The 13,865-nt window shown below is 39.8% G+C and overlaps 1 protein-coding gene and 1 pseudogene across 1 annotated transcript; both read right to left on the bottom strand.

Annotated features, from left to right (window-relative positions):
- Nucleotides 1-1,528: 1,528 nt before the first annotated feature.
- Nucleotides 1,529-3,282, bottom strand: LOC133064867 (anaphase-promoting complex subunit 13-like; annotated as a pseudogene).
- A 180-nt stretch (nt 3,283-3,462) lies between these two features.
- On the bottom strand, nt 3,463-12,297 carry MRPL19 (mitochondrial ribosomal protein L19). The gene is made up of 6 exons (XM_061155371.1): nt 12,171-12,297; nt 11,863-11,980; nt 8,533-8,651; nt 8,187-8,321; nt 4,103-4,284; nt 3,463-4,011 (listed from the first exon to the last, which is right to left on the bottom strand). Exons 1-6 carry the CDS (start codon nt 12,271-12,273, stop codon nt 3,790-3,792), a joined length of 879 nt encoding a protein of 292 aa, XP_061011354.1. The 5' UTR covers nt 12,274-12,297; the 3' UTR covers nt 3,463-3,789.
- Between the last annotated feature and the right edge of the window lie 1,568 nt (nt 12,298-13,865).

Below are 13,865 nucleotides of genomic sequence, written 5' to 3'. Positions count from 1 at the left end.
TCAGGCTTCCTAGGTTGTGCCAGTTGTAAAGCATCTGCTTGCCAAGCTGGGGACGCAAGAGATGTGGGTTTAATTCCTGAGTGAGAAAGATCCCCTGGAGTAGAAAATGGCAACCGAGTCCAGTATTCTTGCCTGGAAAATCCTACAGACAAAGGAGCCTGGCTGGCTACAGTCCATGGGGTCACAAAGATTCAGACATGACTGAATAACCGAGCATATACACAGTTGAACATTCTTTGGCATTGCCGTTCTTTGGGACTGAAATCAAAACTGACCTTTTCGAGTCCTATCACCACTACTGAGTTTTCCAAATCTGCTAGCATATTTAATGCAGCACTTTAACAGCATCATCTTTTAGGATTTTAATAGTGCAGCTGGAATTCCATCACCTTTTTTGTATAGTTTTGTGTATCAAAACCTGAATGAGATAATACTTCACACTTATTATAATGACTACCACCAAAAATACATGTGGGAACAAACCTTGAGGATGTGGAGAAAAGGGAACACTTGTGCAGTATTCATGGAAATGTAAATTAATATAGCAACTATGAAAATAGTATGGTGATTTCTCAAAAAATTAAAAATATAACTGCCATATGATCTAGCACTTCTACTCCTGGGTATATCCAAAGAAATAAAAACACTATGCCAAAGAATTATCTACACCCTCAAGTTTATAGTAGCATTATTTATAATAGCCAAAGCATGGTAACAACCTAAGTATCTCTCACCAGATAAATAAATTAAGAAGTTGTGGTTTGTAATATACATACAATAGAATATTATTCTGCCATAAAGAAATAAGGAAATCCTGGCATTTACAACATGGATGGACTTTGTGGGGCATTTTGCTAAGTGATATGAGTCAGAGAAAGACAAATACTGTATGAACTTACTTATATGTAAAACTGAAACAAACACCCAAAAACATCAGATTCTTGGTGGTTCAGGCAGGGAGCAGGAGGTGGAGGAATTGGATGAAGTTGTTCAAAAGGTACAGCCTTCCAGTTATAAGATAAATAAGTATTGGAGAGGTAATATACAATTTGATGACTATAGTTAACACTGCTGTATAGTATACTTTAAAGTTGTTAAGAGAATAGTTTCTAATTTCTTATCACAAGGAAAGAATTATTTTTTTGTAAAAATATGAGATTATTGATATTACCTAAAAATGCTGATAATCATTTCAACATATGAAAGTAAAACTATTAAGCTATAACTTACATAGTACTCAATTATATCTCAAAAAATCCTAGAAAAAATTTTAACAAAAACAATTGGTTGTAAAGCTTTGTGGCTTTTTTTTTTTTTAAGGCAAATGTTTAATGAATCATGTTCAAACACAAGCTAGTTATAAAGAACTTTAGGTTCAAAGGGCCAGATGTTCTGCATCCCTAAGAAACCACAATCAGCTTCTCAACCTGGTTGAGCATTTTCACATTGCATTTTGCTGCCACAAAATTAGTTGTACCTTTTTGAGTGTTGATCTATCACTAAAAGATTTAAGTTGGGAGACAGAAAGAAAATGTTTTATATCTGTATTAAAAAAAAAGAAATCTGTAGATGAACAAGGAGCCAGGTGTCAGTTTCCTATGGGGGGAACATTCTCATGGAGGTACTGGAAGGCCAAGGCAGTCCACTTCCGTGGTGCCTCCTTTGTCCCGTTCAGGTTCAGGAAGCTCATTCAGTGGTATTGCAACATCCTCATGAGGCAGCTTGTCTTCTCGCCAAGCATCATCAGTCAAATCCAAGATCCTCCCAACTCTCTGTACTTCACTGTTCATTCTCCTGCAGCTTTGATCTTGTCGGACCTCTGTATAGAGCTCCGTAAACTTGTAGTTACAAGAGCAAACCTGGAATACCTTTTCCCTCGCTAAAACTGACCCTCTCGGGCCACCACCGTCCGTACAGGTGTGGGAGCCCGCCCCACAGCCTCGGCTTCCCTATATCAAATGCGGAAGCGGGGGAAGTCCAGGACCGCCACATAAGTCCCTTTCCACCCTCCCGATGTGTGGTAAGGGAGGTAGTTATGAGGATGAGGTGAGGAGAACGACCTCAGTCAATAGGATCGGCAGAAACCTGAACGCTCTCCTCTTCTACACTACCTAAGCCAGGGCGCGGGAAAATTTTTACCAGCACTGGCCCAGCGCGGCGCTGGCCTCTGCTGGACCTTTTGTGGCATTTTTATTTGCCCAGTCCTCATCCCTCCTTGATGTGGCAGCTGTCTTGGAAAAAAAAAATACAGCTTTGTTCTCAGTGTGAAACTTCACTCCCTGTCTCTGGATGGTGCCGTTAGTTCAGTTCAGCTCAGTTCAGTCACTAAGTCCTGTCCGACTCCCCGCGACCCATGGACTGCAGCACGCCAGGCCTCCCTGTCCATCACCAACTCCGAGAGTTTACTCAAACTCATGTCCATTGAGTCAGTGATGCCATCCAACCATTTCATCCTCTGCCGTCCCCTTCTGCTCCTGTCTTCAATCTTTCTCAGCATCAGGGTCTTTTCAAATGAGTCAGTTCTTCGCATCAGGTGGCCAAAGTATTGGAGTTTCAGCTTCAGCATCAGTCCTTCCAATGAATATTCAAGACTGATTTTATTTAGGATGGACTGGATGGTGCAGAGCAGACCTCATTCACAAATTACTATTTATGTCTATACTCTAGCCTCTCAGGGGGTTTCTTGAAAACTGAAGCAAAGCACTCATTTCTGTTTTGCCTAACTTGAAACTCAGGCCAGAAAAGCAGAAAGCATTGCCCTAAAACAGCATAAGGCAAGCCAACAATCCACAAGTGTTTGGGTCAAAAGATTACAACTGAGATACATCTAAGATCTATGATACAATAGACCATCTAAGGACTGGGAGAAAAAGCTGAGGGTGGGGAGTTACTTTGGGCACTTAGGATAATCAGAAGTATATATAGGGAAATTTACAAAGGCACACACATCCAGAATAAGAAGCATGCTTTAAAAAGACTCCAAAGACCCTAAGTTTTCAACTCAGGCTAATTGTTAGGCTTAATGCAAGCCTGGTTTATTGTTGAGGGACTATATTAGAAAAGTGACAACCTGCAAAAACAGGAAGAGGTGTGTTTGTTTTAGCTCCTGACTTTAAGAAAACCTATCAAAACACTAGCTAAAAAAAAGGTATTTTGCAATGTTGTGAAGTAATTAGCCTCCAACTAATAAAAATAATTGAAAAAAAAAAAAAGAATGTATGTTATGTAATAAACTAAAAGAAATGCAAGGGAATGATTAACACAAAGTTGGGATACTGCCTGTAAGTAGTATCCACATGTATGTGGGAGAGGGGACAGATGCAATTACAGACACACAAGAGTCTTCTTAGATTCTACTAAATGCTCTATTTCCTAACCTCCTTCGATATTACAAATGTTTTACTTCTTAATCTGGTGGTGGGTATATGAATGCTCATTTTATTATTACCCTTTCAATCATACACCTTTTTGTATTTATAATTTATTTCACAAATTCAAAAAATCATCCTACCGACTTCCTTGTTCCTATCCCAAGCTCAATGAAGAGCATTCCAGTAACAGTTTGATGCTATTATAGCTTTGCCTCCATTAAAAGAATGGACATCAGACCACTTGGCATGAACATTTTTTAAAATAATAAACGGGTGTGATGATTTTTTAAATAAAATTCATAAAATAACACTTAACTGATTTAATGACTATGTCCTAATATATGAGATTAAATTGGTTTCTAAATAAATCCTCTGAGAGTCAGTATATCCTCTGCCAGTAACCAAACCCATTCTCAGATCAGGAATTTTTCGATGCTTCAATTTCATTCCATATTGCAGCTTCAATCTTCGATGTGTCATATTCCCTCATCATATCAAACTCAAGCCATGGCTGACTCCACTTCTGGGCTTCTTTCATTTGCTCTTCGGTTAAACAAAGGTCGAATCTGATCCCTTTAACATTAAATTTTGGACGTTCCCAGCGTTTGGACCAGGGTTTTGGCTTCATTTTTACTTTTAGCTAAGGAAGATATAAAAAAAGGAACAAATTAGGCTGATAATTGCCAAAAAAATTATTCTTGAACTTCCAGTTCCAAATGTACAACTTATACCTGATTAATAGGAACTTCTTGGCTAGGTTCTTGTGCTACTGGCTTCATGTTCATATCAAAAGTGCTGTATTCAGGAAGGGCATCTCGCAAGTATAGCAAACTATCATCGAGCCGTTTCTCTAATTTGACAACTTGGATCTCCTGGATTCGAGGATTATAAAGTTCAAAGCAAATCTCAACACCTAAAAAGAGAAAACACATTCTTACAATCTAAATTCAGATTCCTGCATAAACCTCATACTACAATAAAGACTATTTCATGAAGGAATTAGCTCAGGGTTTTTGCATGTAGGAAATGTGATATAAATTTGTAACCTTTATAATGAAGATTATTGAAAGAAATAGAAATAAATCCACTCAATTAAAAAAATGAGAAAACCTGAGTTAGAATGATAAAGTCTAAAGAAAAATGTCTTCTATAAATACAATGAACCATTTATCTCTTTGATTTTGACAGTATTAGTTGGAAGTTTGAATAAATTCTTCACTAATATTCTTGTTTATTTCCCAATTACTTTAATAAAACTGGATCTTCTACATTTAAAGCAATAGAATTAATGATTAAAAGAGTAAGCAGTTTATAAGTTCTAATTTTGATTTAGAAGTGCTCCTAAGATGGCCTAGCTTTGTAAATATTCTGTGCCCTCTATAGGAGGAACAGCTTTGAGTATTTCCAAGATGCTGATATAAAAGGTTAATATATATAATCTGTATCATGAACATTTAAAGGGAAGTGTATTCTGACCGAAGAGAAATATAGATAGTAAAACAGATCAACATTAACATCTTGTATTAATACCTGGATTTAATCAAGTTTCACTCTATATTCTGTTATAGGCACTGATTTAGGAGCTGTGCCTACAGCAAAATCAAAATAGGTAAAACCCTTCTTTTCTCATAAAGCTTATGTTCTAGTTTAGTTCAGTCACTCAGTCATGTCCGACTCTTTACGACCCCATGAACCGTAGCAAGCCAGGCCTCCCTATCCATCACCAACTGCCGGAGTCTACCCAAACCCATGTCCATTGAGTTGGCAGATGACAACAATAAAGAGATGGCAAACAATAAATAAAAAAGCCAGCAAGGTAATTTTAAATAGTGAAGACAATACAGGATGATTACATTGTGACTGAGAAAGGGGCAACTTTATTTATCCTGAACCGTGCAGCTTGTGGGATCTTAGTTCCCCAACCAGGGATTGACAGCAAAACATCAAGTACTAACCACTGGACCACCAGGGAATTCCCAGGGGCAACTTTAAACAGTATCATCAGGACAAGCTTCTTTGAAAAGACAGCATTTCAACTGATACTACAAAGGGCCAAGAAAGCTCCAGGCAGAAAGAACAGCAAACACAAAGCCTCTGGGGTCTTAACAAACCTACCATGTTGGAAAAACCAGAAAAAGGTCCATTTGGCTAAAGTATAGTAACTTGGTGGATCAGGAAGGTAAGCCAAGGATACCGCACAGCTGCAGGCAGGAGATGATGGAGGCAAGGACAAGAGTGGTAGCAATGGAGGTGGAGACACAGACAAAGCTGGGATAAAATTTCTGGAGATTAAGCCATGAAAACTTGCTGCCTGGATGTGTGAAAATGAATAACTGAAAATATTTCCTAAGTTTTGGGTTTAAGTAAATGGGTATGGAGTAATACAACTTATGGAAATAGAAAAGAAAAAACAAAAAACAAACCTGTGAAAAGAACACATTATGAAGGAAATGGAGTTCTGTTTTGAACTTGCTTTAACAAGATACCCAAATGGAGATGTCAAACCGGTAACTGTATTAGAGTATCTGGAATAAGGAAGGGGTCAGTCATCAACATAAATCTGGGAATAAATACCATTTAAAGCCAAGGGACTAGAAAGAATCAAAGTAGGAAGTATCAGTGTGGAAGGTACAGGCAGGTCACAGTCAAAATGTTAATGGTAGAAAATGTTAATGGCAAGACAGGGCTAATACTTGTGAGAATTCTGTGTCAAGTACTTCACATACAACATGAGAATTAACTGACCACAACCCAGGAAGGTAGATCTGATGGACAGAGTGCCTGAAGAACATGGATGGAGGTAGAGACCAAAACTATCCCAAAGAAAAATAAATAAAAAAGACAAAATGGTTGTCTGAGCAAGCCTTTCAAATAGCTGAGAAAAGAAGAGAAGCAAAAGGCAAAACAGAAAGGGAACTCAATCCAGAGTTCCACAGAATAGCAAGGAGAGATAAGAAAGCCTTCTTAAGTGAACAATGCAAAGAAATAGACGAAAACAATAGATGGGAACAACTAGAAATTTTTTCAAGAAAATTGGAGGTACTGGGGAAACATTTCATACAAAAATGGGCACAATAAAGGACGGAAATGGCAAGGACCATAACAGAAGCAGAAGAGATTAAGAAGAGGTGGCAAGAATACACAGAATAACTGTACAAAAAGATCTTCATGACCCAGATAACCATGATGGTGTGGTCACTCACCTCGAGCCTGACATCCTGGAGTGTGAAGCCAAGTGGGCCTTAGGAAGCAATATGATGAACAAAGCTAGTGGAGGTGATGGAATCCCAGCTAAGCTATTGCAAATCTTATGAGATGATGCTGTTAAAGTGCTGCACTCTATGCCAGCAAATTTGGAAAACTCAGCAATGGACATAGGACTGGAAAAGGTCAATTTTCATTCCATTTCCAAAGAAAGGCAGTGCCAAAGGATGTTCAAACTACTGTACAACTGTGCTCATTTCACATGCTAGCAAGGTAATGCTCAAAATCCTTCAAGCTAGGCTTCAACAGTACCTGAAGCGAGAACCTCCAGATGTACAAGCTGGATTTAGAAAAGGCAGAAGAAACGGAGATCAAATTGCCAACATCCACTGGTTCACAGAAAAAAGCAAGAGAATTCCAGAAAAACATCTGCTTCACTGACTATGCTAAAGCTTTTGATTGTGTGGATCACAATAAACTGTGGAAAATTCTTAAAGAGATGGGAATACCAGACCACCTTACCTGCTTCATAAGAAACCTGTATGCAGGTTAAGAAGCAACAGAACCAGACATGGAACAATGAACTGGTTCCAAATTGGGAAAGGAGTATGTCAAGGCTATATACTGTTATCCTGCTTATTTAACTTATATGCAGAGTACATCATGTGAAATGCCAGGCTGGATGAAACACAAGCTGGAATCAAGACTGCTGGAAGAAATAGCAACAACTTCGGATATGCAGATGACACCATCCTCATGGCAGAAAGCGAAGAGGAACTAAAGAGCCTCTTGAGAATGAAAGAGGAGAGTGAAATAGCTGACTTCAAACTCAGCACTTGCGACTTCCCTGGTGGTCCAGGAGGGCTTCCTACATGGCTCAGTGGTAAATAATCTGCCTGCAATGCAAGAGATCCAGGTTTGATCTCTGGGTCGGGAAGATCCCTTGGATGGGGGCACAGGAACCCACTCTAGTATTCTTGCCTGGAGAATCCCATGGACAGAGGAGCCTAATGGGCTACAGTTCATAGAGTTGCAAAGAGTCAGACAAGACTGAGGGATCAACACTTTCACACTTTCAATACTCTCCAAGTCCATCCATGTTCCTGCCATTTTGATCCATAATCCATAATTTTTCTACAATTTTACCACATATTCCCCTATCTTATTGGCATAGAAAAAATAATTTTGCCTTTTAAAAAATTCCTCCAGTTCTTATTAATTGTGGTGACTGTTGTAATATAAAGCAAAATGGGGGCCATTCATTTCAGGAGAAAGCAACTTATAAGGATATCATTATGTTTATCTTAATGTTTTCAAGGGTTATTTGGTTCAAAAATAAATGTCCCTGCACTGTTTTATAGTCACTTGTCTCATCTTTTGATGTTGCTATGATTTGGAAAGTCCACTTCTAACGGTTGTTGTTTCTGTAACAAAAGAAGCCTTTGGAAACAACCTCAGTTCTCATACGTTTCTAGGCCACAGGCTCCATATCATCCCTCAGAGTTCTCTTTCACTTTCAGGTTCCAGATGTCTTATTCCAGAATGAAGAAAACAGAAAAGACTCCTGAGATAACATTTTCCAGAAAATGAAAACAATGAAATGAAACCTACCTTGTCCTTCAATAGTATTCCTAAGGATAAAAGTAGCTCCAAGTCCTGTTCCCGATCTCTGGATGCAAATCCCCAGAAACTGGCTGGTTTTTCCATTGGCATATGGGTCAGCAGTAGTAACACGAAGAATGCTTCCTACAAATTCAAAGGAGAAGTGAACTTTTACATGAAATGCAGAGTCAAACAACAGTATTTCCACATAACTCCAAAACTTCCAAAACATATTAATATAATGTTAGAAATAAGTACCTCATATGGGAAAAACCTGTTTGAGAAACAATTTTCTCTGTATCATGAAAACTAACCCTCCTACCACTAGTGATAAAAGCATCCAGCTCTTACTGACCAACGTAGAACTCTGGAATGTGCAGTATCTTTCTCCTTTCTAACATATCTTTTCTTTCTATTTGAAATTTCAGAGGATTTGTTCTTCCCCTTGGAGGAATGAATTCAGGACTCAAGAACCTATGAAAAATATAAAGTAAAATAAATTAAAAGCAAACTTAAAGACCATTAAAACAAACCACTGTTTTACCAAAAAAAAGTGAAAGATTAGGATGCTGACATGTTTTATTCTTTCTTCTCTAAATAAGAAAAGTCCACCTTATTTCTATAATTGTTGTCAATTCTCATAAAAACAGCTAATAATTCCTGAGTACTCACTAAGCATTGTGTTTAAAGTTTTATTAAACATAAGTTTGGTGTCATCATCTCCTTTTCACAGATGAAGAAAATGAAGCTTGGAGACAGTAAATAACAGATTTATTATTACATTATCTATAAACATATCATTAAATATAGGCATGTCTGTCAGATTCCAAAGTCTAACCCATAGGCTTCATGTTGAGTTGTACATGTTATAGTAAATTATATTGGAAAAGATATAAACATATAAATCAACTGCAAACTAACTTTAAAAATAATCTCCCTATTCTCAAGCTGATTTTAAACTTATTACAAAATATTTAAATCTATAGAAGAGTATAAATGACAATGAGCATACCTGTCCCTGTCACCCATCTCAAGAAATAAAATATCAATATAGTTGAAGCTCCAGTGTACCCCTCCCTACCACCACAGTTAATTTTGTTGTTGTTGTGTGTTAGTTGCTAAGCTGTGTCTGACTCTTCAGTGACCCCATGGACTGTAGCCCACCAGGCTCCTCTGTCCATGGGATTTCCCAGGCAAGAATACTGGAGCAGGTTGCCATTTCCTTCTCCAGGGGACCTTCCTGACCCAGGGATCAAAACTGTGTCTCCTGCATTGGCAGGTGGATTCTTTACCACTGAGCCACCAGGGAAGCTCCACAGCTAATTACTATGGGATAATTAATTTGGTGATGATTATTCCTAAGAATTTCTTCCTTTTCCTCAATGTCCTACTTTAAAATGCTTCAAACTTACCAAACAGATGAAATAGAAATACAATGAACACTCATATATACTTCATGTAATTTCACCAACTACCAACATTTTGCCAGATTTGCTTTATATATAATTTTTTCCTGAACCATTTGAAAATGTCAAATAGCAAGGCATTTCATCCTTCAATACTTTAGAAGGCTTCCACTAAGATAAGAATTTTCTTACATTTATCACAATACCTTTATGACACCTAATAACTTCAGCATTAATTCAATAATCTAACATAGTTCATATTTAAATGTGCCTAATTGGTCCTGAAAAAGGTCTTTTTTTTTTTTTTTTCTGAAAAAGGTCTTTTATAGATTCTGTTGCCCATTTCAAACTATAATCAAGCTTCACACATTATATCTGGTTTTTATTGTCTTAAACTAGTACTCTTCCCTTATCTGCAATTTGTAATGATTTTTTTCTTCGAAGAGTCAAAGCCTATCACACTATAGACCACTGCTGGATTCTGGATTTATTGTTTCCACATGCCTAGACTGAGGTTAAACATTTTGGTAAAAATATTACTGAGGTGATGATGTGATCTTCTTATTCTGTCACGTCGGGAGACACAAAATGTCAGCTTGTACCATTATTTGGAAAACCAGATTTGATTGCTCTGTAAAAGCAGAGAATTTCCCCTCTACATTCTTTAAACTTTACATATGTATGAATGTATGGGCAATATGAAAATGCTACAATACTTGTCAATTCTTCTGCAGGTTGCTTTTTCACACATCATATTTGTGAAGTTCATCCATGTTAACTCTAGTTCATTTCTGTTTCACTGCTGTACAATAGTGTATTATGTGAATGTACTTGCCCATTCACCTCCTGAAGGATATCTAGGCTACTTCTAAATTTTTAATACAAACTTTACTTTTGTGTTCATTTTTGTACATATCTCCTTGTACATATTACATGTCTCTCAGTTCATATTACTTTCCTTAACTTGCATACTCTCTGGATGGAAAGGTACAACCTCAAACTTACTAAATTTTGTCAAATTATTTATCAAAGTAGTTATTCCCATTTAACTGAATTATATTAAGTGTTGCCATTTAAGAGAAATATTCCTTTTCCAGCTTAAAAAAAGTACAGAGAAATATTTTCTAAGTCTCTTGGTTCCATAAATTCAAGTTTATTTCAACTTAGAATCACAGGATACTTTAAATATTAAACACAAATACACATACAGAGATAATCCAATCGACAATATAGAACTCTCATATAGCCTGTGTGTGTTGGTCGCTCAGTCCTGTCTTTGTGACCCCATGGACTGTAACCCACCATGCTCCTCTGTCCATGGCATTCTCCAGGCAAGAATACTGGAGTGGGTTGCCATTTCCTTCTCCAGGGGATCTTCCCAACCCAGGGACTGAACCCAGATCTCCTGCATTGCAGGCAGACGCTTTACCATCTGAGCTACTAGGGGGGCCCTTTATATAGCCTAAATCACACCAATTTTCCCCCCTAATATTTGCTTTTTAATAAAGTTGTTGTACAAGTTTACAGAAACACTTTCTGCAAATCTTAGATCATCTAAATTTACATGTACTTCAAAGTTACCACTGTACACTTAAATGAACCAGGTTTTTAGAAAATATTTATTTTTAGTTAATTGTTTGGCTTTGCTGGGTCTTAATCACTGCAGGCGGGATCTTCCATCTTGCAGCATGTGGATCTTTAGTTTCCACATGTGGGATCTGGTTCCCCCACCAGGGATCCAAACCAGGCCCTCTACATTGGGAGCACCCAGTCTTAGCCACTGGACCACCAGGGAAGTCCCTTAACCAGGATTTTAAGCACACTGTTTTGAAGAGCAAATTTCAGGCACAAATTAGTGGAAATTTCTACCACTGTATCGCTTTTGCAGGGACACTAAAATACGATGAGTTGGGAAACTACAACAGGCTGTTTGGTCCAATCCATTTCCACGTAGGGAAGTAAGATCTTAACATCAACAGGTAAAATACGAGGTACTTCACAGAAAAATTCTTGGTACAGGCCAAAGAGCTTCCAATCTGGGCAATCTCTACTTGAAGTTCTGATCTAGTATGACTGCAGAAAATGCTGGTTTGGGAGAGCCAGGAAGACAAACCTGAGCTCGGTGTGCTTCCCAGCTTCATGAATTCTGCACACAAGCTCTTATCCTGTGAGTTCCAGATCCTAGGATAAGACCCGCTTCAGACTTCGGAAGCAACTATAGGTTCGAGAACGCACAGACCCAAAAACGCAAGAATCGCTTCCAGGTGGCGGGGCCTCACCTGCTTTCCCGGCGTTGAGGACTGCGCTTGTCCACTATAACTGGTTTCGGCGGTGGCTGGAACACGCCAGGCTCAGAAGGTCCAGTGATCTGCCGCCGGCCCGGCCCCGCCAGGACCCCTGCAGGGGCACACCACAGAGGTCAAGACTGCTTCTCACAGCCCAGAGCCCCTGAAACCTCGCACTCTCCCCCAGCTCCCGGTCCCACCAGAGGCTCCTCCCAGGTCGCCCGTGACTTCCAGACTCGCTTCTCCCCTAGCCTGACCCGAAGCTCCTTCTGCCCCCAGCTAGCAAGCTCCGCTGCACTTACGGCTGGCGACAGAGGTTGACACAGGGAGGAGAGCCCTGGTGGATCGAAAGCTCGGGCCCAGACCCTTTGCAGCCTGGTAGCCCCTTGCGATAGAGGCCGCCATGCTTGTGCTCTCTGTTGAGACTACAACTCCCAGTGATCAGTGCGACAAGGAAGCGGCCGCCCAAGGCCAGATGGCAGCTTCCATGGGACAAAATAGTCAAGTTTTTCTCTACCCCCGAGCCCCGCTCCCCACAAAGGCCTGACTGTCTTAGGGAAAGTGCACTGTATTTCCCTGCAAGGAGATCTAACCGGTCCTTGCTAAAGGAAATCAGTCCTGAATATTCATTGGAAGGACTGATGTTGAAGCTGAAACTCCAATACTTTGGCCACCTGATGCGAAGAGCTGACTCATTTGAAAAGATCCTGATGCTGGGAAAGATTGAAGGCAGAAGGAGAAGGGGGAGACAGAGGATGAGATGGTTGGATGGCATCACCGACTCAATGGACATGAGTTGAAATAAACTCCGGGAGTTGGTGATGAACAGGGAGGCCTGGCGTGCTGAAGTCCATGGGGCCGCAAAGAGTCGGACACGACTGAGCGACTAAACTGAACTGAACTGTATTTCTCTAGTTCCCATAATGTGCCAGGTTATGTCGGTCCACTGGGGTGTTCTCTCAGCCTGAGCATTCCTTCCTCTTTGAATCCTCACTATTTATCTTCAATTTCTCAGGCAAGACTTCAGCTTGTTAAAATTCTCATTATAGACTCTCATCCTTCCATTAGCAGCTCTGATGTCATTTGCAATTTTAATTATTAATTTAATTTTTAATTACTTGTATATTTATTGGATTAGATTCTAACTCCAACCTTATACTACAGGCTCCTGAGGGTGTGGAGTTTGTCTTTTGCTCACCATTTTCTCTCAGCATCTAGCTGGTCCTCACTCTTTGTTGAATGCAAGGAAAAGAAAATAGTTCTTGACAGAAGGAGTGACTCGAGTCTGAGACTACAGAGAGCATTACTTCTCTAAGGAGCTAAACTTGAGTTTGCACTGGACAACTGTAGGTAGTCATAATATTACCCTGAAAACTGGGTGCACCTTGAGTCAGGAGGTAGGTGGTTCCCCCCAGGGTAAAGCAATTAGAGATTCATTCCCCTTAGCCTGAAACTCTAAGAATAACAGGACAATCAAGGGAGAAGGGGAGAAGGAAATGGCAACCCAGTCCAGTGTTCTTGCCTAAAGAATCCCGTGGACAGAGGAGCCTGGTGGTCTGCTGTCCATAGGGTTTCACAGAGTCGGACATGACTGAAGCTACTTAGCATGCGTGTATGCATTGGAGAAGGAAAGGGCAACCCACTCCATTATTCTTGTCTGGAGAATCCCAGGGACAGAGGATCCTGGTGGGCTGCCATGTATGGGGTCGCACAGAGTCGGACACGACTGAAGCGATTTAGCAGCAACAGCAAGGGAGAAGGCTGGGCCCTGCCTGGACCACATATTTCTCATTCTCAGCCAGTAGAGAATTCTCTCTTCCAACCACACACTCACAGAAAAGCCTCCTTGGAGGCCACGAGGGTGTTATGTCAAGGGATGTTCCCTACAGAGACGCATTTTTGGTAAAATCCATCTTTGCTAAGAGATGCGTGCATACTCATGGGAGGATCCTGAGACATACCAAATATGAACTGCGAACCAGGCAAATCAAAATGGT

The sequence above is a fragment of the Dama dama genome, chromosome 11 (assembly GCF_033118175.1).
Source record: "Dama dama isolate Ldn47 chromosome 11, ASM3311817v1, whole genome shotgun sequence".
NCBI classification, from domain to species: Eukaryota; Metazoa; Chordata; class Mammalia; order Artiodactyla; family Cervidae; genus Dama; species Dama dama.
Note: the sequence above shows the minus strand (reverse complement) of the source record. Positions and strands in the feature narration are given on the sequence as shown.